Raw genomic sequence first — 27,852 nt, 5'->3', positions numbered from 1 at the left:
CTCAGAATGCATTGGCTTAGTGTATGGGTCTGTCACGTGTTTAAGGAACGACTCAAAAACCCGAAAGACTCATGAAGAGAACTAATCAATTCTCTTTCCGGCTCAGAATGCGTTGGTTTAGCATGGGACTGCCTGTCACGTCATTAAGGAATGACTTAAACCCGAAGACTTGTCAGACAAGAGGTGAGGTGAGCTTAATCAGCTTGTCATAAACTGAAGACCCAGGTAAAGAATGAATTAATCATTTCTGAATCTTATAGCATTGTAGTTTTGTATTGTTTGTAGTGGGATCAACGTTTGCATAAGTGGTAGATGTGTTGGGGAAGTAACACGTAACATTTTAATTACATTTTGCTAAAATGAACGAAATGACTCGAAAAAAGATTCGTTCATTTTGTTGAACGAGACTCAAAAGTCAGAGTCAGTAAAATGATCCGAACTTCCCATCACTAATAAACAAGACACAGCTGAACTGAAGACACTAATCAAATGAGTAACCAGGGATACAAATAAGTGGCGGGAAACTGGGAACAAAGGAGGACATGTGACTAACAGAACAAAGTGCAAAACAGACAGACATGTGACAAGAACAAGCTGTTTTCATTTTCTGTACAATGTGACATCATAAAAGCCACGCCCATGACTGCTGACAGCCATATTAGCCTAGTTTCTGCTAGGGCTAGACGATTAATAACAATTAACCCTAAATTGCGCTTTAATCAATATGGCTTAGTGTGATTATGAAATCACAAAGGCTGTGATTTTTTTTTTTTTTAATACGCAGCTTGTCTGTGATAGGGCTGGAAGATTAATCGAAGAGTAATTGAAACCGAAATTCAGAACCTCTAACCGACATAATTTTCCCATGTCAGTTATTTCCTTTTTTTTAATCCTGTTAATACTTCCCACTTAAAAACATACTGGTGCGCGTCCAATCAACACGCAGGTGAATGCAGACTCATTGAGCTACCGTGCTCGCACAGCTGCATTGCAGCATGAACAATGGTAGCTGCACAAAACGTGAAAATCGTGCGCACTGAGGAGCAGAAACTAGCTGTCAGTCTGTCCTGTGATTTATTACTAAAGTAACTTAGAAACTCAAAACCTTTTATATAGCATATTTTTCTTCTTTTGAAGTAACTATTTACAACCCACAGCTTCACAATTAATAGAGAGATGGTATGACTAATTCACACATGCAAGCGCTCTCATTATATTCTTTTATTGTGCTAAATTGTGCTAATTTATATTTATATTTCGTCCAGCCCTACTTTGTAATCATTAGTAATTGCTGCTCCATCTGAAAGCACTGCGAATTTAGGCCTAAGTCGCTTATAATGTGCATTTAAAAAAGCAACACACATCAAACATCTTTCCAAACATGAAAAGCATTTATGAACCTCGTGTCCAACAAAAGACAATTATAACGTAATAACAATAATAACATTAAAAACATTTTTACTTTAAACTCCATAACATCAGCTGAGTTTTTGAAATTACATCTTTCTGTGAGATGATGTGGCTTCTTACACAGAATAAGGCACACAACATATTATTTAATAGTATTCTATAAAGTGATGGCTATGTCGATTAGCATTGCATTATAAATATACTTTATTATCATGAAAATACCCAAGACGGCTTGATGAGCTCAGATAAACCATATATTGTTGTAGTCGTGTGTTTATTAGTCATTTTTATCAATCAATGCATTTCAATCTTCTATTTATTCAGCTACAGCGATAGTATGATGGCCATAGGGATTTCCTGGAATGACGTGCTTTATCTTCTTAGGGGCATATTTGGAGTTTCTGCTTTGAGAGTGCCTGCTTTGAACATCTGTCCCAGCTGTTTACGTTCACAGACATGGGTATTTGTGACTCACAACTTTTTAAGACTGAGAAGCGTCTTGTGCGATACACTAATATAGATCAGTGGTGTGAGGGTAAAACCTGTGGGAATTAATACAATTATGCGCAATACAAGCACTGTTTAACCGGAGCAAATGAGACGAGTAAGAGAGAGGAGGCGGGTGTGTGTAACTTTACTGTCAGAGAAAAGAGAGAACGAGAACGAGCAGCTGACATTATTGCCTTTGCCGCTGGTAACAAAACACATCGGCTCGGAATCGGTAAGATGTGAGACTGACTGGCCGGTCACCGATCCGGGCCGATCATGAGGAAAATCTTCCGATTCTTATCCCGAGCCGGTCAACCGATGCATTTTCTTGAACTTTGTGGGTTTTTTTTTTTTACACAATCTTGTGTGTATTTGACAGTTTAAACACAATAAGACATGAAAGAGAAGTTAAATAGTCACAAGACGTACCATCTGACAGCCAGCTTTCTGTGTGTGTGCTTCAGATTAGAGTTCTTCTCCGGTCCGAAAATCTGTACCCAAATCGACCCAAACCACTTCTTACCCAAACCCGACATTCATAAAATTCTTTTAAAAGAAAAACCCGACCCGATGAAATTAGACCCGAGACCAACCCGACGGAATTTATTTTTGAACCCAACTGGACCCAAACGTAAACAGCATTGACGTGCAAAGCCTGCAGCCCCGCAGTCAGTCAGGATAAATCCTGCCTCCTGCTGCAGACTGATTTGGCTGCTGCTCCATTACTTTAATTTATTTATTTATTTTTGGCAGCGATGCTATAGATGCAGTAGATGCTATTTACAAGTGTTAGATGTTATTTATGCTAAGTGAAACTAGCATATTTTCTTAGCAATATATACTACTAACACTAAGTGCAAATAGCTGTAAGCCTAGATGTTATTTACACTAAATGAAAATAGCAATATATTCTATTTACACTGTGACAATAGCAGCATTTTCTTAGCGATATGCTATTTAAAAGTAAAAGTATCAGTTATTTGCAATAAGAGTAAATAGTAATAAGATGGTATCTATATTTTATATTTGCAGATACTATTTGCACCTCAGTATTTTTGTAGGCCTACATTAGCAGGATGCAATAATATCATAGAGTGTAAATTATTTTATTTATTAAAATTATTAAATAGATGCTGCCCTATTGGGAGGATAAAAACCCTCCCTACGCCTTCCCCTACCCAATAAACATTATATAATAACTATATAATTAAACACTCATTCGCAGTTTATTTCCACTTTTAGAACATTATTATCATTTTTATTTAAATAAATGCAAGCTCTGCAAAAGGCGGATTCGAATCCACGTCGATCTCATTAAAAGCCAGGTCTGCGAGCGTTACTTGCTACTGCTGCGCCACTGAAGACGTTGAATGCCATGCGTCTTTTTTAAAACTCGAGTGGCCCAACAAGACATTGGTGGACAGAGCTAGTGTAAATAGCATTTGCCAACAAGGGATGGTATTTGCACTTAGTGTAAATAGAGGCTCTATTTATTATTACTTCATAGTATTGCATACCCTATGCCTATGGAAGGGGGTGGGGAGCAGCAGCTCATTTACATTTAAGACACATGCACAAGCATTTTTTTTTTTTTTTTTTTTTTTTTTTTTCTCTAGCACTCAAAAATGGGTATTTACAACATAGTATAATAAATTATCTGAGGTATTTTGAGCTGAAACTTCAGACACATTCTGGGGACATCTGAGACTTAAATTATGTCTTGTGAAAAGGGCGTAATTTAATTAACCGCCCATTAACTGAGTCGTCACTCTAAAACGGAGTGTACCGCCCATAAGTGCCACCTAGCTACAAAAAAAGATTAATAATCATATTTTTCATATTTTTTGTCTTAATTATCACAAAATAGGTGTCATTTGAAATCTTGGAGTCTGAACTTTACAATGAATATAGCCACTTTGATTAACTCCCAAGTTCTGCTGAGTAATTTGCTGAAAAATATTTTTTTATGAAATATTTTTTTGTACTATATTACTCCAATGTGTCAAAAGTATCGTACAGCTCAGATAATAATGTGTTATATGTAATTTGAAAGGTCTCAACAAGTAGAATACAAGTATAATTGTTTTGGGCTTTGACTAAACTTGAGTGAGTTTTTGTACGTAAAGCCCTGCAAGACCGATATGTAAATGATTAACTGATGCAGCATTTGTCATGTTTTGTCTCGTAACTTCATGAAACGTGCTCCAATTGTGGGAAATTGTTTCATTATTATTTACAGCAGATTCAGAACACTGATTGAGCAATTACAAAAGATATGTTTCAGTAAGTTGTACTGTATCTTTCAACATACCTTCATATGTTCATTTATGTTCATTCTGCAACTAGCATTAAAGAGGAAGGGATGATCGCATTTACTTGCACTCTGCCCTGCCGTTTGAACTGAGGCACTGTCATATCAAATTGTTTGACTTTCATTATAGAATGGACAGAATTGGAAAGATGACACTTTGTTCCTTAATGAAAGTAACAAAACGCATAGCCTATTGTGATTTATAGGTGGTTAATGGTGGTTAAAAGTGGTTAAGAAGATACAAGGTTGTATTCGTCATGTACACATGCTCACCAAACAAGACGCATACCAAAAATTTGCCAGACGAATGGGCTACGTGTACCATTACACCCTTAAAATGTTACCTTACCACAGATATAGTTGACAGTATAACTTGCTGTAATAACTTAATTCATTACGAATTGTGAATGAATGTACCATTGTTTGCCACACTGTCATTCTTATATTGATAGTTCATTATTTTCTGTAAAGTGAGTGTAAAGTACAGGTGCTGGTCATATAATTAGAATATCATCAAAAAGTTGATTTATTTCACTAATTCCATTCAAAAAGTGAAACTTGTATATTATATTCATTCATTACACACAGACTGATATATTTCAATTTTTGATGATTATAACTGACAACTAAGGAAAATCCCAAATTCAGTATCTCAGAAAATTAGAATATTACTTAAGACCAATACAAAGAAAGGATTTTTAGAAATTTTGGCCAACTGAAAAGTATGAACATGAAAAGTATGAGCATGTACAGCACTCAATACTTAGTTGGGGCTCCTTTTGCCTGAATTACTGCAGCAATACGGCGTGGCATGGAGTCGATCAGTCTGGTGTTATGAGAGCCCAGGTTGCTCTGATAGTGGCCTTCAGCTCTTCTGCATGGTTGGGTCTGGCATATCGCATCTTCCTCTTCACAATACCCCATAGATTTTCTACGGAGTTAAGGTCAGGCGAGTTTGCTGGCCAAATAAAGAACAGGGATACCATGGTCCTTAAACCAGGTACTGGTAGCTTTGACACTGTTTGCAGGTGCCAAGTCCTGTTGGAAAATGAAATCTGCATCTCCATAAAGTTGGTCAGCAGCAGGAAGCATGAAGTGCTCTAAAACTTCCTGGTATACGGCTACATTGGCCTTGGACCTCAGAAAACACAGTGGACCAACACCAGCACTGACTGTGGAAACTTTACACTGGACCTCAAGCAACGTGGATTGTGTGACTCTCCTCTCTTCCTCCAGACTCTGGGACCCTGATTTCCAAAGGAAATGCAAAATTTACTTTCACCAGAGAACATAACTTTGGACCACTCAGCAGCAGTCCAGTCCTTTTTGTCTTTATCCCAGGCGAGATGCTTCTGACGCTGTCTGTTGTTTAAGAGTGGCACAAGGAATGCGACAGCTGAAACCCATGTCTTGCATACATCTGTGCGTAGTGGTTTTTGAAGCACTGACTCCAGCTGCAGTCCACTCTTTGTGAATCTCCCCCACATTTTTTAATAGGTTTTGTTTCACAATCCTCTCCAGGGTGCGGTTATCTCTATTGCTTGTACATTTTTTTTTTCTACCACATCTTTTCCTTCCCTTCGCCTCTCTGTTAATGTGCTTGGACACAGAGCTCTGTGAACAGCCAGCCTCTTTTGCAATGACCTTTTGTGTCTTGCCCTCCTTGTGCAAGGTGTCAGTGGTCGTCTTTTGGACAACCGTCAAGTCAGCAGTCTTCTCCATGATTGTGTAGCCTACAGAACTAGACTGAGAGACCATTTAAAGGCCTTCGCAGGTGTTTTGAGTTAATTAGCTGATTAGAGTGTGGCACCAGGTGTCTAATTTCTAATTTTCTGAGATACTGAACTTGGGATTTTCCTTAGTTGTCAGTTATAATAATCAAAATGAAAAGAAATAAACATTTGAAATATATCAGTCTGTGTAATGAATGAATATAATATACAAGTTTCACTTTTTGAATAGAATTAGTGAAATAAATCAACTTTTTGATGATATTCTAATTATACGACCAGCACCTGTAGCTACATATCAAATATGTAACAAAACAATAGTGACACATGGTAAAAACAGTTACTCACGTGTATGTTGTTACATTACTGTTGGATCCAATTTAGTCATCCCTCCATCATCTTTTTATCAGTATCTCTGAAATGCCTACATCAAACAGTCTTTTAAAAAAAAAAAAAAAAGATTCCCTAGTATTAAGCAAATAAACAGTGTCTTGCTAATGTGATCTGGAATTATATTAAAAACTAAGTTCATCCACGCTCAGGATCGCAATGAAGGAAGGCAAAGCAAAGACTGTTTTTCCACAACTTTGCACTGCGAAACGTCTTGTAATCCTCAGAGGTTTCTCTATTGTTTTGTTGCTAGAGTAATTCAGTGTTTGTGTCTCTCTCGTATTTACTCCCCTCCTAAATGCTTGAATTAGCAGGTGGGGCTAAAGAGGCAATGATGTAGAAGTTGGTGTTGATCTTCTTCTGCAGAGTCAGTCTTTCATCACAGTGTCGTGTCGTCAAACTGAGACAAAATCTAAAATGTGCTTGGTTTCAATATAATTTGTTTTTAGACTAACTAGGAAGTATTGAGTTCTTAAACGTAAGGGATTATTTTTTTTTTACAATAACCTCTTATATGTCAAAAGATCAAGGAAAATGTAATTTCGCAATTCATGACTTCTTTAAGTACCGTTTGCATGAACAATGAGCCTAGTTTTTCTTTGTCATACCTGTTACCGCTCCTGATTCAGACATTTGCGATGAATCCCTTGTGATAAAACTGCATAGAAGGAAAAAAAAAAGAATCTCAGGCTCCTGGAAACGACATCTCCATGACTCTCACAAACGGCCTCAGCTATGGATTTAAACAAGCATCTCTTTTAAGACACACAGAATGGCCACCCTAACACACGTGGGGCTGTGACAGCATGGAACTTGCACGCTTTATTTCTCTAAGTGGTTGTGTGGGACAACAACCACCTTCTTTCTTTCTTTCATTCATTCATTCATTCATTCATTCATTCATTCATTCATTCCTCAAGCACACAGCAAATCATCCATCCATGGACAATGCCTCCCTTCCTTTGTTTAATTTTTGTATGTACTTGTTTTCTTTTTAATTGATTTTTTACAGATGAATAAAAACACACAGCAAACACAGAATGCAATGGGTTTGGTTTGGTTGTTTGAATGTGACTCAGTGTAAATGTGAATATTTGCCTTGTTGTTTGTTATCAGGTTTTTTAACTTTTTTTTATTATTTATTTTTATTTTTTTAGGAAGTTGGCAGAATGAAGATAGAGCTTTTTGCTGACATTGTTCCAAAAACTGCAGAAAATTTTCGGTAGGAACATTCCCCAATCCATTCATGTATAAACACCAGAATACACTTAAAAAACTCTGTGTGTGTGTTTTTTGTGACACATCAGGACATAAATTTTTATAATGACATAGGTATTACAAGGAGAGGGTGACTTATAAGGACATTACCCCATGTCCTTATTTTTCAAAAGGCTTATAAATCATACAGAATGAGTTTTTTTGAGAAAGTAAAAATGTGCACAGTTTTCTGTGATGGGTAGGTTTAGGTGTAGGGCGATAGAAAACACGGTTTGTACAGTATAAAAACCATTACACCTATGGAATGTCCCCACAATTAACAAAAACAAGTGTGTGTGTGTGTGTGTGTGTGTGTGTGTGTGTGTGTGTGTGTGTGTGTGTGTGTGTGTGTGTGTGTGTGTGTGTGTGTGTGTGTGTGTGTGTGTGTGTGTGTGTGTGAGGCAAAATGTGTAACTCTTTTCTTCACTATTGGTCCTTCTTAATGCAAGTTATAGATTTTGGTTGATTTGCACCAGTCCTCATAAGAGACATGCAAATCTGTTTTTCTGTCTTTCAGGCAGTTCTGTACTGGTGAATTCAAGTAAGTCAGTCTCAAATTTCATTGGATTAATCAAGGGTTGTGCCATTTCAACTACATGTATGGTTAAACAATTAGTAATACCACATACTCATATTACATGTTTTTAATGTGTTGTTGTGACTGATGCTTTTGAGGATGTTCAAATCATCCTATAAGAAACATGTACTGGATAAGGTTACAGATTAAACACAGCTTGTATTCATAAAAACATGTTGTGTACCCAGCTCTCTCTTCCTGGTCCTGGGTTTGTTAATTTGCATGTACCTTGACCAAGTTCTGTTTTTGTTCAATGTAGGAAGGATGGTGTTCCCGTGGGCTATAAAGGCTGCACATTTCATCGGTGAGACACTTTAGTCAGTATTGTTCACAGATACTCTCCTGGGCAAAAAATATATGGCTAAACACTAAGCTTTTAATTGTCTTAACCACAAATGTTTGGTCACGAAATAAGCAAAATTTAAGAAAATTCTTGCTAATTTCCTGACCAGTAATTTGTGATTTAAAATGGCCAATAAAAGACCACTAAATGTTTTGCCACTTTTGGGCTTTTTTTCTTTTTCTTTCTTTTTTGATAAAATCCATAATTCTAAGTATAAAGTTTTGGCTTATATTTTTATGTCCTTCAGACGTTATTCAAATATATTGTAATTTTTTTCATTGATCAAATATTTAATGCAAATACACCCTGAATGATGTTTTGCTATTCAAAACAGTACTAGGATAGTGTCGTTTCAAGCAGCGCTAAAGTTGAGTCATTTGTCAGGTGGTGAACATAATAGACCAAATTAATCGTAGGCCATGGGTGTCAAACTCAGTTCATGGAAGGTCACTGTCCTGCAGAGTTCCCATCTTAAAGGGGACCTATTATGCAAAATTCACTTTTACGTGGTGTTTGAACAAATGTGGGTTAACAGTGTGTTTACACTACCACCCTATAATGTTAAAAATCCACCCACGCCTTTTTTAATCGCCATAAATCCGATATTCAGATCGGTATCGGCTCCGATACTGCCATTTTTGCCGGATCGGGTATCGGCCGGAGTGGACCGATCCAAATCCGATACTGTGCGTGTACTATTCTGTTATTGTTAAGCTCCACAAAAGGCACAAAAACATTTAAAAAAGCACCATAAAGTTTCTGTGCACTATATTCCAAGTGTTCTGAAGCCATTCCATAGATTAATGTGAGGTAACGTTACAGATAAATATTTAAGTCGTTAAATTAAGTTTAAGTCGTAAATGCATCCCTCTGCTGCGGCTGTCAGTCATTCTCCATTCAGCATTCAGACTGCGTGTCACGTTCGGTTATGACAGTCAACACAATGAAACACTCTCCAAGATGAATCAATGTTTCTATTATTATACTTCATCAAGATAACGGTAATACAATACCCATCAATATATCTTCTCTTTGTGCTTTGAACTTTTCAATGCGGAGCGCTGTGACTCCATGATGCTTCAAGCGCATCGTTCTGCACACGGGATGCGCATAAGCGCTTTGTGCCGCTCCGTATGGGAGCCGTTCATATTATAATACTTTTGCGCAATGAACGATTGTTAATAACATTTTTTGGTTCTGTCCTATCTTTCATATGTTGCTGCATCATTTTGATTTTTATATTTTAATGTTAATACATTTAATAGCTTCGCATTAGGCATAAGCTATGCATTTATTTATATTATGAAAAGAAGATAAAGACTGCGTCACTTCTCAGTTTTCATATTGAACACTTTTTGAGGATCGTGAGTGAACGCGATCATCTCTTCCTCTTTACTACTTTACAGAAGGAAATAAATATGAATGAAAATCAAAGAATGTTGAAAGTTGCAGTAGCTTACCGAAATCTGTATCACGTCAGTTCAATCAGTGTTGTAAACAATGTCACGTATAAGTTACCTCAGAAAAGCCATTCGTTGACCATAAACTTATAGTCAGCAGCAAGAAAAATAAAACAAACTATTTAAAACAAAACGGATTAGAAACTTAATTATGCAAACATAAGTATTATAATATATAATAAAATGGACAAACTGGTTGCGTATAATCAAACGCATCGTTTTCATTTTATTCTGGAGACTGAACTCACGCTCTGCTGCCACACTGGAGTGCGCTCACCACCAACTGGACAGCGGTGGGAATTACAGTTACAAGCAACATCAGCCTCAGTAATCAGTCAAAATGACGGACAGGCTGCAGATTTTTTCCATCACTGCTAAAAATTCCATCAATGACGGAAAATTTTCGGTTAACACGACCTTTGAGATTATATATTATATACACGCCACACTACTGCCGGTGACACTCCACGACTGCGGTGGCGCGGTTGTCATGCCGACCGTCACAGCCCTATGTGAGGCATACAGTTTATTACGTAATTGAGCACTTTTCTTATTACTTGAAAATCGGATCGGTTTCGGCCGATACTGAATCCCAGGTATCGGCGGATCGGTGCATCCCTAGTGAACATAAGACAAGAGTCTTCATTTACTCCCGACATCTGAGCCGCTAAAGACAGTCAATTAGTTTTATTTTTGAAGGGAATGCGCCACAGATCTAATATACACACGTAGTTTCTGTCCCTGCTATTTATGTTCACAGACATAACCTAACTTTTTTTTTTGACATAACCGTATGTGTATTTGACAATTAAACACAATAAAATGTAAAAGAGAAGTTGGTTTAATACTCAGGAGATGTGCCGTCTGACAGCCAGCTTTCTGTGAGCGTGCTTCAGATTTGTGCGCTCAGAAAACGCTAAATTAGACTGATATAGCTTTAAAACACATACAGATAATACATTTTTATGATGAAGAAGAACTGCAATGTCCCTGAGCATTATCCTGAAATAGATAGTTAAAACCAAGCAGATGTCTTGTTGACATTTGGCAGAGTATCCGATGCATGCAGTAGCTGTGAATGAAGGAAGCACTGTTCTGGATAGGGGGCAGGGATCAGCAGCTCTTGCATTTAAAGACACATGCATGAAAAGAGCATGTTTTTGCATGCACTCAAAAATGGGTATGGTCGTGGAAATTCTCAATATAAATTTGACTTCACTGACAATTTAAACAACTCCTAGTTGTTAATACAATACTACAGAACCTTGAGATAATTCCCTGAATTCCTGAATACTTACAATACAATACTTCCCTGAAATATGGTGACAGCGTCCCGTCAAGAAGCTATTATCACTACCTCAATCACACTTTAGCTGTTACTTTTGTTGTCTTTTGAGTGTAGTTGCACTTTGTAGAAATGAAGGTTTATGTACGGCCGGGAGATTACTGGTTAAAACAACCAAGTGAGTCTTAATGAATAGAAAGATACATGCACATTTAAGTCTAACAGTTGAGTGAAAATCAATGTCTTCTTCACTGTGATGTGTGTTCTGGTGATGGTTTGTAATGATCTAAGCTATTCGTATGACTGGACTTTGACCTGAGCATCCTTAGTCTGCATTTTCTGTACATTTCTTGTTGACATAAAATATTTCTATCACAGTATTTACAACATGGTATAATAAATGATTTGTGAGGTATTTTGAGCTGAAACTTGACATTCTGGTGACACCTGAGCCTTATATTACATCTTGTAAAAAGGGTCTTTAACATCTGGTTAAAGAGTACCTACTAGGTACTCTTTAACCAGCTAATTAATGTCTTCAGGATTTCCAGACAGGTGTTTTGGAGCTACACTCTGCAGAACAGTGGCCCTCCCGGAGCAGAATTTTACATGAGTCCTAGGCCATATTACCTCTAGAAGAGATATTTTAGCAAGCAATATAAATGTTTAATATCACAATCAATGTAATAAGAAAATCAAAATTGCATAATATATTTAAGGGAGTGACCCTGTTGCTGCGTACATTACATTAGGTGTATGATATCACAAAAGCTCTGTTTAAAATCTCATAAAAAATGGCCTAGATGCTTAACATATCATCTTACTTTTAATTTTCAACCTGCTAGTAAATCACAATGTCCATCATACATGAATGATTCTAATGAATGTTCTGTTCTTTTGGTAGGGTGATAAAGGACTTCATGATTCAGGGTGGTGATTTTGTCAATGTAAGTTTTGCTTTGTGATCCAGACAATGGAGTTGAATTTATCTTCCAGGTGTATGGCTATTGACATTTCAGAAGTTTGTTCTATTGTGCAAACAATGTGCTCTGTTTTTGTACTGCCTTGCATAACATCCATCTTATCAAATAAGCATGTGCTCTTATACATGGGTAAATAAGGATGTGCCCTTATATTTGTTGTGATCCAGCTTTTGTATTTGCCTTTTTATTAAGGGCAAATGAATATCAAACAAAGTAATTTGACATTAAGTGCTGATGGATAACCTTAAAGGATTAGTTCACTTTAAAATAAAAAAAAAAAAAAAAAAATACCCCAAGCTTTACTTGCCCTCAAGCCATCCTAGGTGTATATGACATTCTTTTTTCTGATGAACAATCAGAGTCATATTAATTTCATTTCATTTTATTTTATTTAAGCACGGACAATGCACATTAATAATACATACAATAATACATACAAAATGCACCAGATTTAGCCAACTATGGCTAATTTTCTTCCGTAGTCCTTAGCAGGTTGATGTTAAGGACAGGAAGAAAAAAAATATAAACAAAAAAATATTAATACACCAAATAAAGAACAAAAAGAAAATATGAGAGCAGACTGCCATATCCATAAGTCACTATAAATCATCACAATTTTGATGGGTCAATAACCATGTTTTCAGTTTTTTTGAGAAACCACAGTTTCCTGTTAAATGTTTTAATTCTTTCAGCTCTACTGGGAGTCTATCACTCATGTGTTCCTTTACAAGGAAAAGATAATTGACCAAAGGTATTTCTTCTTAATGGCACATTACAATCACCTCTACAACCGGTATGTGTATATGGTCCTGTTTTCTGATTTTATATAATCCTTAAAAACAGGTGGAGCAAAACCATTTAAGAATCTTAAACAAAAGTACCAAATCAGCAAATTCAATCAATAGTTAATATGCTACAATGGTGAAATTTTTTTTTTGATCTAAGATGTCAAGAGTTTGTTTCTAAATAATTTCAACTGATTTAAAAAAATACCTACATGTTTGAGTCCAGGTAGTCATGCAATATGTGATATGAGGAATAATCATTGAATTCATGAATAAAACGGCTGCTTCATTAGTCAAACTGTTTCTAATAAATCTGAAATTCGCTAGATTAAATTTCGCTGTATTTAACACTTTCTTCACATGTTGTTTTTTAGAAGAAAGTTGAGAATCCAGTAATAATCCTAAATATTTAAATTCATGTTTTTGTTCCTGGACAAATACATCTGCTTTCACATCATAATCTGGCCTTTTAGTAAAAAACATAGTTTTTCTGATATTAAGAGGCAAATGTGAATTGATAATCCATTTTGCAACTTGATTCATGGTGTCAGTCAATTTCTGTGCAGCCTGTTGTTGACTTTTTGCATGTACATACAACACAACATCATCCGCATACATTTGACAAATAACATCTGGAGTACATACATTTAGTAAATCGTTTACATACATACTAAACAATAATGGGCCTAAAATTAGTACCATGCGGAACTCCAATATTATAATCCAAGTAATATTATGTCGCATTTATAACCCGTACACATTGTTTTCTATTTTCTAGATAAGATTTAAACAACATAACGGCCTCAGTTGAAAAAAATAAAATATAATAACCGAGAAAGTAAAATCTCATGATTTACAGTTTCAAATACATTTCCTGACGCATCCAAGCTTTATAGTGCCGTTGAACGGGACTAACGAGTATGAAGCTGAAGAAAGTGCTTGCATCCAAGGTAAAACATACTCCACACGGCTCTGGGGAGTTGATAAAGGCATTGTGAAGCAAAGCGATGCATTTGTATAAGAAAAATATCCATATTTAACAAGTCAAAGTAAAATATCCAGCTTCCGCCAGACCGCCTTCCATATTCAACTTAAGAAAGTGCAATGCCTCTCACAGTTCAAAACGCATATGCTACATCCTATGCCTTCCGTATTCAACTTAAGACAAAAAAACGCACAGTTACGATTTTTTCATAAGTTGAATATGAAAGCGGTCTGGCGGAAGCTGGATATTTTACTTTATAATGTGCTCAATATGGATATTTTTCTTACAAAAACACTTCGCTTCAGAAGGCCTTTATTAACCCCCCCGGAGCCGTGTTGAGTACAATTGATGGATGGATGCACTTTCTTCAGCTTCATACTCGTTCACTGCCATTATAAAGCTTGGATGGGTCATAATATTTATATTATATAACTCTGATTGTGTTCATCAGAAAGAAGAAAGTCATATACACCTAGAATGGCTTGAGGGTGAGTAAAGCTTGGGCTTAATTTTCATTTTAAAGTGAACTAATCCTTTAAGGAATATTCCAGGGTTTTACATCCCTGGCAAGGCAAAGACTAATTCTTTTTACATTTTCACTTTATTTCTTAAATACACAATACCAATTTTATAGACTTGGTCTATGGGTGAGCAAGGCCAACAACAAACAGAAATAACTAGCTTTATTTTATTTGGGAAAAAAAAATACCTGTAGCTCAAACATTGTAGAGTGGTGCTTGCAACACCAAGGTCATGGGTTCGGTTCCCAGGGAATGCATGTACTGATAGAATGTATAGGTTAAATGCACTGTAAATTACATTGAATAATCTGCCAAATGCTGAAATGTAATGTAAATGTATCTAGAACAGAAAAGCTATAAAGAAAAATACAACGCACTCCCTATCTAACCCTAAAACAAGAATAAGCATTAAATATGTTTTCCACAATGTTTTATAATACACTTAGTCAGCACAGACAGGTGTATAGTAGACCAGTGGATTTGCCAAAAGTGCACATTTTTCATGCCTCCCTTATCCACCTTTTTCCTACGCCCCATGATAATTTGCTTGAATTATGAAAGTAACTTCTGTTAAACTAAACAATCAGTGAAAGGTTTGCTTTATAACGTAATAAGGATTTTCAAAAACTGGGTACAATGAGATGACATTATTCTACTCCCCCTTCAAACATTGAACATTGAAATGTTATTTTAAAGTGTAAAAGCATTAACAAATTACTACCACAGACCCCTGAATAACCCCGATTATTTTGTGTGTTATATCACTGTAGTAATTTATGTCTGTATTATGTAACCTGTTGCCTTAATCAAAATTGTTCATTAACTGGAACACTGAGTGATGATAATTCAAAGTGATCTCCATCATTGTGACAGAATAAATATTGAATTTCCCTGCTTTAGAAACCAGTAAACACTGCTAATAGGGATTAGAAATGAAAAGGGGAGACAATTATATTTTTAAAGCATCTGTGTAAAACAAAAAACACACCTGGAAAAAGGTTTTGAGGAGAAAAATTTGGGGAGAAAAATTAGAGATTCTTAGTACATTGCAGTGAATTATTTATGGGATATATATCGTAAATTAAATCGGGAGAGCAGACCACAAATGCTCAGTATGTGTTGTATTTTTTCATACTATTACAGTGGAATACAAAGGAAAAAAGAAAACAATCAGGAGGAAAAGAATGCAGCGACTGAAAAGAGCTCTTGCTCTTGCTCATAGATATTCTTGTCATACCACGTCACATTAGAATACCAAGCATTATGTTATTCTCTTGAAGTCTTAACATGAGAACGTGAAGGAAATTTTACATCTCATTTAGTCAAACTGACGGATAAGGATTATTTTAGTCTTCTGGAGTGGAACTTCCACAAACTGGAAGTGCCTCCCATAATCTAGAATGCAGTAGGCTGTTAGGAAAAAGGTGGATATGACAAACCCGTTTGTGGCCTATTAATGAACTGACAAGTTGAATCAGGTGTGTTTGATTTAGGGGTGTAACGGTACGCATATTCGTACCGAACGGTTCACGAGGCAAATTCCAAATAGAAGTGATCATCCATATGCCCTATGTGATCATCACTAAGTGAGCAGGGCAAGTACCCGCTTGGAATGCACTTGGCAATGGGAGCAGCATGTTCCTGTGACAACGCAGCACAGTGTCCGCTGTTTTAACGGCATAATTCTTTATTTATTTTATTTTATTAGCCTAACTGTTGCAAATAAAAAACATATATATTTTAAAAGGTTTTTAAAATATGCTATATAAAAAGTAATATATACATAAAACTATTAAAATATAAATTGTTTATTTATGCCGGCACTGCATTGTCATAGGAACATCCCAGCTGAAGATAATAAGGACATTACTCCGCTCCCTGCATTCCAAACGGCTACATACCCGTGCCCTGTTCACATAGGGATGATCATAGGGCATAGGGATAATCACTTCCATTTGGAACTGGCCCCGTGAACCGTTCCGTAAATGTTCAGCTCAAATGAAAAGCGGCAATAATATTAATTATTACTCTGACAAATTAATTTCCATACTTTCTTCAATGATCTACTGACATCATAATGCAAATTTTCTGTTCTCAAATATTTTAGTGAATTGTAAGTATGTGCAATCTTTACTAATTTTAAGTAACAAACATAATTGTTATTGTTAGTAATATTTTTAGATTAACACTTACTGGACTTTTTAAACAAGGTTAGGTTTACTTGATTATTTTTTTAGGGGGAAAAAAAAGGATCAAATATGATACATCAAGTTTTTGTTCACCTCTCAATCATCATTGCATTTCATTTTGTTTTTCCCCCACAAAAAAAAAAAAAAAAAAAAAAAAAAAAAACTACAGAACTTTGATCAAAAAATTAAGCATTTAAATATCATTATTTAGAGATATAGAGTAATAACTGATATGGATTTTTTTTGTAAATAGTCTGCTAAACTGTAATAAATAAAGATCTTATTGATTTACATTGATTTGACTGTTATCAGAAATTAATCTTACTTTTGAGCCTTATAAATATCAGCAGCTGCACTAAATTGCATATTTTTGCTTAATTTGAGCCTTTGAATAAAGTTTTTTTTCCCTCCTTGATTATAAGCTCCATCTTCTCCTATATCATACTATAGGAGTCATAAAAGCCTGATGTATCAAATAAGATAATAAACAAAAACACATATGCAATGTCTTTGACTGTTTTAATAAAGTGGTGATGTAAAAAAAAAAAAGCCTACAGAAAGTACAGCTCATTGCCTCTTATGTGTCTCTTTATCTGCCTCTAGTGGTCATAGGGCCCTATTGCAGACACAACAGCTCCTCCCAACCTATCTCTTGACATGCAGTTCTTTAGAGTTTAAGTGATTCAGATTTTCTGAGTGTGAATGGTTTTGAATGCTATATTCTTGCTCATCAGGGTGATGGCACTGGCATCTGCAGTATCTACAGGGGACCATTTGCAGATGAGAACTTCAGAATGAAACACTCTGGCCCAGGACTCCTGTCACTGGTAAAGCTTCTACACACTGGCATTGTATAGAAACTCTTTACAGTATGCTTTATGACAGCATATCAGCAGTGTTAGATTAACAGTGCTTAAATTCTGTTTAAGTTGACTCTCGGTCACAGAGTACCGTTATAATGTCAAAGTGGCCCAAAGCCTATACTGTGCATCTTGTGGGGAATATTTTCGATTTCCCTTTTCACTCCAAAATCTAACAGGAAAGGAGAAACCTATTTTAAGAACAATTCATTTTTCATATTACCAAAAAAAATAATAATAAAAAATAAATAAATCTGAAGACTATATAGGCAGATTGGATATAAAGCCAAGTTAATGTAACTTTAGAATTTGTTTCTCATTTTCCTGTCCTGACAGACCCAATTTCTTACAGACATGCAGAAATGGTTTTAAAAATGACTCGCAAGACATTTAGCATTTGAGAAGTCAGGCAAACATACAGTATAAGTATATATTTTCTTTTTCTTTTTTCCTGACAGGCCAACAGTGGACCAGGTACCAATGGCTGTCAGTTTTTTATTACCTGCACAAAGTGTGACTGGTTGGATGGGAAGCATGTGGTATTTGGTAAGTCAGAAAAATCCTTTATTGATTCTGTACTGAGAACTCAATCACTGGTTACATCATTAACTGTTTGGGGTTTTCCTTACAGGAAAAGTGGTGGATGGTTTGCTTGTCATGAGAAAAATTGAGGTGAGACAAAGTTTTGTTAATTTCAAAATGTTTTCAATCTTCATAATTCTTTCAATGGAAATGTATTATTGATTATAGTGTGGCAAGGTGGAAATCTTTTGTGCTTAGGTCAACTTAGCTCACAATGCTTTTGGGAAACACAAAAGTGATACTAGCACTTCTCATGTTTTTGCCTTCTTAAAGGGGATAGTTCACCCAAAAATGAAAATTCTGTCATCATCATTTATTTACCCTCAAGTTGTTCCAAACCTGTATAAATGTCTTTCTTCTGCTGAACACAAAAGAAGATATTTTGAAGAATATGGGTAACCAAACAGTTGTTGGGCCCCACTGACTTAAAAAATACTATGGAAATCAATGGGGCCCATCAACTGTTTGGTTACAGACATTCTTCAAAATATCTTCCTTTGTGTTCAGCAGAAGAAAGAAACTCATACAGGTTTAGAACAGGTTTTTGAACTATCCTTTTAAGCTGAATCACTTGTATTCCTCATTCTTAACTTGCTTCGGATAAAAGCATCTGCCAATATTATATATTCAAATGTAAAAAAAAAAAAGAAAAAAAAGTAAGATACATAGATCTGTAACCTGAGTGCTTTTTGTGAATCTTATTTCTTTACAAATCTTCCATACAGAATGTACCAACAGGACCCAACAACAAGCCTAAGCTCCCCATTGTCATTGCCCAGTGTGGAGAAATGTGATATATTTTATACTGTTGCACATCAGCAAAGACACATGACCTTTGCTTCCAAGTAAACAGACAAGCCATTTTGGATGACTTATCAACTATTCATCATCTCCATTGCAAATCACATCATTTTGAAACTTTGTAATAATTTTGTGGGATTAACTGATTATTTGCAAAAAATTCTTGGTTGAACAAGGTTTTAGTTTTATTTTGTACAATGTTAATTACAGCAGAATTGAATATTCAAGCTTGTCACTGTTTAAGAGCCTATTTCATGATTAGCTCATCTGTCACTTGCAATTGTCCATAAAAGACAAACTTGAAATTCAAGATAGAAGCATGTATTCTTTGTACATTCTGAAGGACAAGGCTTTTTATTTTTGATCAGCCTTTTGAAATGTCCTTGTTAAGTCTTGTTGAGGGTTTTCTTAACCTTAAATAAATTTTGAACCATTGTTTTTTTAAAGCTTGGAACATTCTTTTTCATTTCAAATTCAGAGAGAATTGAAATCAAGACATTTCATGAATCATCAAGGTCTTTTGAGGTTTATGATACTAAACCAACACCTTAAAGGGCACGCCACTCAATGCAAATTCCTTATGAGTGTACTCCCTTTGTCTTTTTATTGCTACTTACCCTAACCCACATCCTAACCCAGAAACCCCTTCCCCCATCTCTTGGACCGTGTCCCACACACACAAAAGGGCTCTTTCAGCTGAAGTGCAGGAAGAGTTTGGGCTCGGTGGGAGGCTTCTGGGGTCAATGTTAAAGACCGTCTTTGTGTGGGACAACACGGCCGGGCCATTAACAATAAAATCACACTTCAACCAGGTCTCCTCAACAGTGCCAAAAACATATTTACATGACAAAAGGGAAGGGGGTAGTTTGAGTCTGTTTCACAACTAGCCAGGGTCCGTCTCATCTATGGTCGTTGAGTACTCCCTTTATAATGCTGTGGGAGAAGTCAATGATGGGATTTATCTCAAAAACACATCATCCTTATGTTGAAACCATTCATTCAGATTCAAAATCTCTCTCTGATGAATAAGGCTATCCATACCTGCTTAATTTTTGTTCCTTGTTGTTTTGGTGTCTGTTAAATATTTTGAACGTGAGAGATGACTGCTGGAGAGATTAACTGTTTTGACGGTATAAAATGAAGATTTTAATGACACAGCTTTCTATTTACGTGCATACACCAATTCCCAAAACTGCTTTCTCTCTCTTTCCCAATATCAATTTTGAGAACATTGTGTATTGCTGAAGCTATATACATACACCAAACAAAAATGGAAAGAAATATGCAATATAGCAACAAATAACAATAAAATAGTATTGCAGTAGAATGCTAAGTGATTCAAATTTATAGGATACAAGTAAAATAGGATATTTATATATATATATTATTTATAAATAAAATTATATTTAATATATAGCTTATTTTATGTACATTGATCAACTTTGTACTTAATTCAAAAGAGCTTTGTTGGCATGACTAGGGAAAAATTGCTAAAATTTACATTATTGTTCATGATCTCGTCAGTATTTTCTTTATGTATGGGTTATTATATTCATATATATATCTGCCAGAATGTCGGAGAGGTTAAATGGGGACTTAAATTCTGGGCCGTGATAATTTTATAGCTAACCAATCATGGCCATACTTAATGTTATTTCCATATGATTGACAGTAAATGTATCCAATGCGCGTCAGTAAAATAATTGACGTTGCCAGATCACAAGTTAGCCGACCAATTGAATTGAGGAATGGGTGGAGAGATGTGACAGAATATCGTCCGGCATCTTTACTCAGTCCGTCCAGTTCGATCGGCAACGGGAGCGGAGAAAGGAAAGCGGAGAGCCCGAAGGCAGCAGCCCCCACCACCGCCGGCCCAGGTTACCATCTAGCACCGGGAAAACACACTAGAGAGCCACCGCCGGCTTTACCAACAAGAAAACAACATGAGCAGTGAGGCCGAAACACAGCAGCCGCCGCAGCCTGCCGCCGACGTGGAGAGCCCGTCCAGCCCGGCAGCCGCAGCTACCGCGGGGGATAAGAAGGTCATCGGTAAGCCTGTCAACAAAACCGTAGGTCTTTGGCCTACAGTATTCGTTCTTTCAAAAGAATGTATTTTATCCCATGCGTCGGTGCTTCAAGGTTTACTATACATTTATATTAACCGATTTTACGGTGAGCGTGCGGCTACTGTATGGAGTCGCTATTCAGACACCAACTTAATATTATTGCTGTACGTTATCCCCGTGACTACATGTCTAGTTTTCTATATGGAGTTGTCAGTTTATTTCATACATATTAGGATGTATACGTTAGTTTAAACTTGAGACGTTAAACGGTCTCAGTCAGTTTAAATGTTCGCTCGCGTGCCGCGTTCCATCACATCCGCGTGTGAATTAAACCGCCATGACGCGTGCTCAAGCCCGCGGCCTACTTCAGTGAACACAACGCGGTTCTCATTTTTTAGAACTACTATCGCGATAGAGCACTATTATTATTTACTACACCAGAAACCCCGTATACGATTACTGCATTGTGAAAATATAAATATATTTACTAATAAGGTTGTCGATGTTGACTGTCCATGAAACGGATCCTTGAGCTTGGCCTTGATCGTGACATAATGACCCAGATCACTATTAGCTATTTGTATTAAACACGCACTCTCCAATTACGCGAGTCCAACTGTCGTGGTCAGTGTGAACCGCGTCGATTTTAAATAATCAGATACTTTGAGGGCTGGCTTCTTTGGTAAGCGAATGTAAGCCAAGTTAAGCGCTTGCTCTTTCCCTTTGTTCGTGTGGAGCGTTTAACGCGTCGTTGCATACGTGTCCTCGTTTCTATTAACACCATCAACGCCGTCTCCGGTAGATCCCATCATCTGACAGACGATTTATTATATAAGATTACGTTTCGGTCGTATAGATAAAGATGATCTATATCAGTCACGCCACCCCAGATATAAAATGTCCGCCATGGTTTTTGGATGATGGACGCTTCTTTTGTCTGATCTGCTGCTACAAACCCAGAGCGCTTCGGACGTTTAACTCGAAACGCTAATCACCTGTCAATCTAGGTCTAAACATATAGATGTAACGTCTCGTAGTGCGTATCGTGTCCTGTAGTGAGGATGGAGAATCGGGACTGTTTGGCTTCGATCCGGCCACATGGCTGAGGCTAGTGTGCTAACTGCAGTTAGCATCTCAACATCATCATCACTTCCTACTTAAACACCACATTGGCCAAATGAATGTGCTTTTTAATATACTCCAGTGTAAATCTATCGAACCAACACAAGGTTCTCTTTCGCCCCGGGATCTACGTTTTTAATGCCTATTTTAAAACTTTTTTTAACAATTTTTTTTTATGACAATTGGGTGCAATTTCTTTTTTTTTTATTTTTTTTTTTTTTTTTTTTTTCCCAAGTTTCTTTGTAATTCATTTTATCATCAGTGGTGATTCTTCGTACTTTAATACAATAACTTTTTATGGTATTAAATATTTTTATGATTATGAAAATGTCTCAAAGCAAATCCAACAAGTTCATAACAATGCATTTTTTATGCAAAATGTACATTTATATGACTGATAGAGCTAGTGGGAATCTCACAAACCCTTTTTCCAGTCTCATGCAACATCTTTGGCCACAGCAATTTTTTAAACCAGGGGTTTTCATTCTTTTAAATGTCCCATCCAAAAATTTAAAAGGCAGCCATTTATTTTCATGTGTAAAGACACTTTATACTGTGAAAATTGGGGGACCCGGACCCCAGATTGAAAACCCCTGTTTTAAATGATTTGTAGTGTCTTGATTTCTTTAGCATACTTTCATAATTTTCTTCATTCTGTAATTGGCCTTTCAGTCATCATAACATAAATAAGAGGTTAATAATCTGAACTCTGTGGGTCAGGGCCTTTCATGGTGATGGAGGTTCTTCTGATAAGAGCAGCTGCCTTTGCATCACAGTCTATTAAAAGCACCACAGTTGGAGGTTATAAATAGGACACAAAATGAACTCAACTTGCCAAGAGTGGCTTTTAAATGGCTTTGCTATTTTAATGCATCTCTTTCTATCAACAGTTATAACTTGATTCATGAAAGTACTGTTTATGAGTGGTGTTGGATATATCTTAACAATATTTTTGTGGTTTTCTTTTCTCTTTGAAGCAACAAAAGTCCTGGGGACAGTTAAATGGTTCAATGTAAGGAATGGCTACGGTTTCATCAACAGGTAAATAACATTCAGCCTCTAAAGACTCTCTCTAATATAATATGTGGGTCAGGGAACATCCGCAATCCTATTACAGCCTTTATGTGCTTATAAAGCTAGACCTCACTTGCACTAGCACGCTATTATTTATTCAAATATTTAACTTGCTCTTCAACACTGTATGCTTGTTTATTCTCCATCTGTCCTCAGTTATTAACATTTGTCTCTCTGAACTTTTGCAGGAATGACACAAAGGAAGATGTCTTTGTTCACCAGGTAATTATTTGTTCTGATTGTCATCATTGACATACTAAGTTGGTTTTCAGGGACGATATGTTTTCTGATTGCTTTTGATTTGTATCCAGACTGCCATTAAGAAGAACAACCCAAGGAAATATCTTCGTAGCGTTGGGGATGGAGAGACTGTGGAGTTTGACGTCGTAGAAGGGGAGAAGGTGAGCTCAGGTTTTCAGTCTTTGTTGATTTAGTGTCACCAAAATACTTTATAGTTCCACACATAATGGTAAACATTAGGGTACAGAATTAAATCAATTCAGTTTAAAATACTATCAGATACATTTTGAAATTTTTTTTTTCTCCTATACACTAACAGTCAAGAGTTTGAATATAGATTGTGGGTGTCTTTAATGCATTTTGATCTAAAGCCTTCAATTAAAATTGGTTTCGGATTCAGAAATTTCCTGAATTTCAATTTATTAATTTGAATACATGTGAACTTAAGAAGCTTGTTGAAAGAAAGTGGTGAGTCTAGATGGGCAGCAAGAAAGTGTAATTACAGGAAATTCATCCATTCTGTATCCATTATCCAAACTAAATGTGTGTCTATTGAATTAGCAGACATGTGATATACATTTTGTCTTCATTCTATCAGGGTGCCGAAGCAGCCAATGTTACCGGCCCGGGTGGCGTCCCTGTGCAAGGTAGCAAGTATGCGGCTGACAGGAACCGATACAGGCGGTACCCACGCAGGAGGGCCCCCCCTCGCGACTACCAGGAAAACTATCAGAGTGACGGTGAGGGAGAGGTACGGGAGAAGAGAGAAGGGGGAGAAAACCCCCCCGAGGGTGAGATGCAGCAACAGCAGCGTAGACCCACCTACCCCGGCAGACGGCGCTACCCACCATACTTTGTGCGGAGACGTTATGGCAGACGCCCTCCCTACTCCAACACACCCCAGAGAGGGGACATGACAGAGGTAGGCCGACAAAGAAAAATTACTTGATGACAAACATGATTTAACATGCTCAGACCACCAAAGTTAAATTCTGCAATAATTTCTTCTCTAGGTTCTGTCTCTTCACAAACCTATTGAATCAGTTTTTTTTCCTTTTAATCTCAGTGAATTTGAATATACTTTTGAATCGATATTATTGCGAGCTCTTTGACTGAGAGATTCTGTTCTTGGCCTCTAGGGTGGGGAAGTTGATGAGAGCCAAGGTGGTCCAGACCAAGGCAACAAACCAATGAGGCAGAACTACTACAGAGGCTTCCGACCAAGGTTCAGACCAAGGTTTGCATGTTGTGTTTGCAGACGTGAGGCTGCAGCAATTGTGAGAAGTCAGAATTGTGAGGTATAAACTAGCAATTGTGAGTTTATATCTTGCAATTCTGAGAAAAAAAGTCAGCGCAGAATTTTGACATTTTCTTGCAATTTTCAGGGGAAGAAAAAGGTAGAACTCGCAATTGCAAATTTTAATTTGTGCCCTTGTAATCTTTATTCAAAATAACTTCCCCTCCCACTTGCAATGACTTCTGATGACGTGTTTTCTGCCGTGATGGCTGAGCAACCTGTCATTCACATGAGATCAACCAAAAACAAACCACATTGATTCAATCAATTCATCATGGACCAAAGTCCCAATCTACTTTTTTTTTTTTTTGTTTGTTTTTTTTTTGATAAGTGACAAGTAGCATTTTAAACTTAACTAGCAAAAATGTGGTTGGTAAGTTTGGTCAATTTCTGTGAATGTTCAAACTGTCTGATTCAAAGAATTCATTTAAAAGGTCATCACTCATAAATGTTTGCTCACGTCTGCATGGCATTATGCATATTAAAATGTTTAGTAATGCACAGCATTTTATGTAATTTTTGTATGTTGTTGATATACAATATCAAGATGCACGATATACTGGCTTTTTGGTTTCTGCTGGAATTCAATGGTTTTTATTTATTTTTACTTTTTTATTCAGCTGCAAGCCCTATCATAAATTAATGCTGCCTTCACATGCTTCACATGAGTTTCATAGTGGGAAATTGGACATGAATGCCCTCAAGTCATATTTACTACTGGGAAACTCCTGAGAAGTTTGAGTTGGGTGGGCCATAAACTTTAAACATGGTGCAGGGGAGAATTACTCCTGTGACAGCTTGTCTATATACATTTGACTAAAACACACTATGCTTCAAATGGTTAAATGCAAAAATAACGTTTTTGACCTTTAATGTCTAGAAACGTTAAGGTATCTAGATAGTGCTGTGAAGGTTTATATGGTTGTCAACATATGGGACGCTACATTTTATTTAAAATTAAATATCTCCAGTATATTTTGGCTTAAGAAATAGGCAAGAATAAACCTGGTGTCTTCCATGATACCAATCATTTCCAACAACAAAGCACCTGAACGTGACAAGCTTGTAATCACGACTTCAGAAGTGGGAAGTAGGAAATTTCCGATATCATGTGAAAGCAGCATCTGTAGTCAAGCATGTTATGGGGCCAGTTGCATAAACTGCCAAGACTAGTCTAACTAGTCTTGTTTGTTTTTGTTTTGTTTTTTTTCCCTCTCCCCATTAAGACTGTTTAAGTTTTTCAAACCAGACACATTAAAAAGTAGATTGATCTAATTTGATAGTTGGGGGTAATCAGTCATACTTTTCACTAACTGCTAGTTGGTCATACGAGTTCTTAATGCAGTCTTAACATAATGGCTATGTTTATGCAACTGGTCCCTTTAATGGCTAAATTTTGGCTTTGTACCTCTGAGAGCTTCTGATGGATCTTATACTGCATCTTTTGTGGTCATTTCTCTTATGTGATCCTTTTGATTTGTTAGATCTCTCAAGTTTTTTTTTTTTGTGTAATTCAAAGTGCATTAGATCCTCATTGTACACCAAGTTTGCAGCGTCACCATATATCTGTCCCACAGGGGTCCCCCACGTCCCCGGCCAGTGCGGGAAGGGGAGGAGGATAAGGAGAACCAGAGCGAGAGTGGCCAGAACCAGGAACCCCGTCAGCGCCGCTACCGCCGCAACTTCAACTACCGCCGCAGACGGCCCCAGACAACCAAGCCTCAGGACGGCAAGGACAGCAAGGCAGCCGATGCATCAGCCGACAAATCAGCCGCTCCCGAAGCCGAACAGGGCGGAGCAGATTAACCGGCTTGAACATCTAGACCATCCGGCCGGGTGGGTGCTAGTGCTTCAGATGAGAAGTTACTGCATGTAAATGAACATACTTGTTTATCAAGTATGTTGTTGACTGTAGCGTTCTTTCTTAGGGTTTCATCCTGTAGTTGTTTTCTTGCAGTCTTTGGGCAGCTTTTCTTTTTGTTTTTTTGTTTTTTAGTAAATCACATGAAACCTGTGAAGAAAATGTTCATGGCACATTTAACTCCAAAATAAAATAAAAAAATACTTTAGCTTTTTTTTTTTTTTTTTTAGCATTGATTTCTTTTGCATTGCCATTATTTTCATGACAATTAAGCACATTTTCACCCAGAATTTGTCATTCCTTTTGTTTAGTTTAATATTTTGTAAAGTTAAAATATATATATATATATATATATATATATATATGTATGTTTTACTGCATTTGGTGCTGACAAGTGCTTGATTGTCATGAAAATGTCATTGTTGTAAAAAAAAAAAAACTTGTTTTTAAAAATAGCCTTCAATTTATGCACGTTTGTGTGACTAGGATGTTTTCACGAGATTCCACTTGATCAGATTTGCATTGTTTCATTAGTGTCATAATTATATGTGGCAGTAGAATGGGTGGGGTGGGTCTGTACATAATGGATGGTGGTTCAGCTTCAGTTTGCACTTTTCATTGATGGAAGGCTAGATGATAATGCAGTGGATTTGAATTGGCAGACTGTCTGCTCTGTCCTGGCAAACACTCGTAGCAACTTCTAAAATCTGTCAATCAGTAGCATAAGCATGCTAATCTTTTTTTTTTGTGTGTTTGTGTGTTTGCCTTTTGCAGTTTTGTCAAGAAGAAACATCCAAGATCTGAGCAATAAGAAACGGATATGATCGTCTAAGCTTGCAAAAATGCATTTCGACCAGATTACCACCGATTGCCTGCAGACTCTATGCAGACCTGTTTTCTTTTCCATTATTTTTATGTGACAGCTAAAAAGTTTTGGGGAAACAGCAGATGTTTTTCTAAATCGGTCTTAAGTTTTTACACCAAATGGTTTTTAAAAGTAATTTGATATCTGGTCAGTTTGACATTTTTAAATAACTTTTTATGTATCCAAAACATGAATTTTAACAAAGGCAAGCTGAAATAAAACCAGAAACAGTTCCTCTAGTATGAGTGGTGTTTGTTAACTAACAGTTCATGAGTTCTGACAGTGTTCTAATTCACATTAATAGCACTTAAGACACTGTTTACAGAGACACTAATTGTTTACGTATCAGAAGTACAGTATGTTCCGCGG

General features: G+C 36.7%; 2 protein-coding genes across 3 annotated transcripts in view; both read left to right on the top strand.

Moving 5' to 3' along the window:
* The window catches only part of ppih (peptidylprolyl isomerase H (cyclophilin H)), a 40,702-nt gene extending 21,294 nt beyond the window's left edge, over positions 1-19,408 (top strand). The window contains exons 2-9 of the mRNA XM_067394015.1: positions 7,488-7,552; positions 8,105-8,128; positions 8,424-8,468; positions 12,157-12,199; positions 17,450-17,542; positions 18,034-18,121; positions 18,207-18,247; positions 18,883-19,408. Of these exons, the coding sequence (XP_067250116.1) occupies positions 7,488-7,552; positions 8,105-8,128; positions 8,424-8,468; positions 12,157-12,199; positions 17,450-17,542; positions 18,034-18,121; positions 18,207-18,247; positions 18,883-18,951 (468 nt within the window). The 3' untranslated portion in view covers positions 18,952-19,408. The remainder of the gene's footprint in view (positions 1-7,487; positions 7,553-8,104; positions 8,129-8,423; positions 8,469-12,156; positions 12,200-17,449; positions 17,543-18,033; positions 18,122-18,206; positions 18,248-18,882) is intronic.
* A 1,333-nt stretch (positions 19,409-20,741) lies between these two features.
* Positions 20,742-27,716, top strand: ybx1 (Y box binding protein 1). 2 transcript variants are annotated; one of them, XM_067395339.1, is made up of 8 exons: positions 20,742-21,007; positions 23,124-23,187; positions 23,409-23,442; positions 23,532-23,621; positions 24,059-24,382; positions 24,600-24,685; positions 26,335-26,593; positions 27,393-27,716. In XM_067395339.1, the coding sequence occupies exons 1-7, from the start codon at positions 20,902-20,904 to the stop codon at positions 26,561-26,563; spliced, it is 933 nt and encodes a 310-aa protein (XP_067251440.1). In that variant the 5' UTR covers positions 20,742-20,901; the 3' UTR covers positions 26,564-26,593; positions 27,393-27,716. The 2 variants fall into 2 exon arrangements, with proteins under 2 accessions (XP_067251440.1, XP_067251439.1); XM_067395338.1 differs by having other exon boundaries at positions 24,600-24,697.
* Positions 27,717-27,852: the final 136 nt, after the last annotated feature.

This window comes from Chanodichthys erythropterus, chromosome 9 (assembly GCF_024489055.1).
Source record: "Chanodichthys erythropterus isolate Z2021 chromosome 9, ASM2448905v1, whole genome shotgun sequence".
NCBI classification, from domain to species: Eukaryota; Metazoa; Chordata; class Actinopteri; order Cypriniformes; family Xenocyprididae; genus Chanodichthys; species Chanodichthys erythropterus.
This window is presented reverse-complemented; position numbering and strand designations above follow the sequence as displayed.

Bases quoted from the DNA above. Each gene is read 5' to 3' on its own strand.
- ybx1 (XM_067395338.1), top strand. From the start codon at position 20,902: ATGAGCAGTGAGGCCGAAACACAGCAGCCGCCGCAGCCTGCCGCCGAC. The intron at 24,383-24,599 runs GTAGGCCGACAA...CTTGGCCTCTAG, and splicing joins AGAGAGGGGACATGACAGAG to GGTGGGGAAGTTGATGAGAG. The intron at 24,698-26,334 runs GTTTGCATGTTG...TCTGTCCCACAG, and splicing joins CGACCAAGGTTCAGACCAAG to GGGTCCCCCACGTCCCCGGC.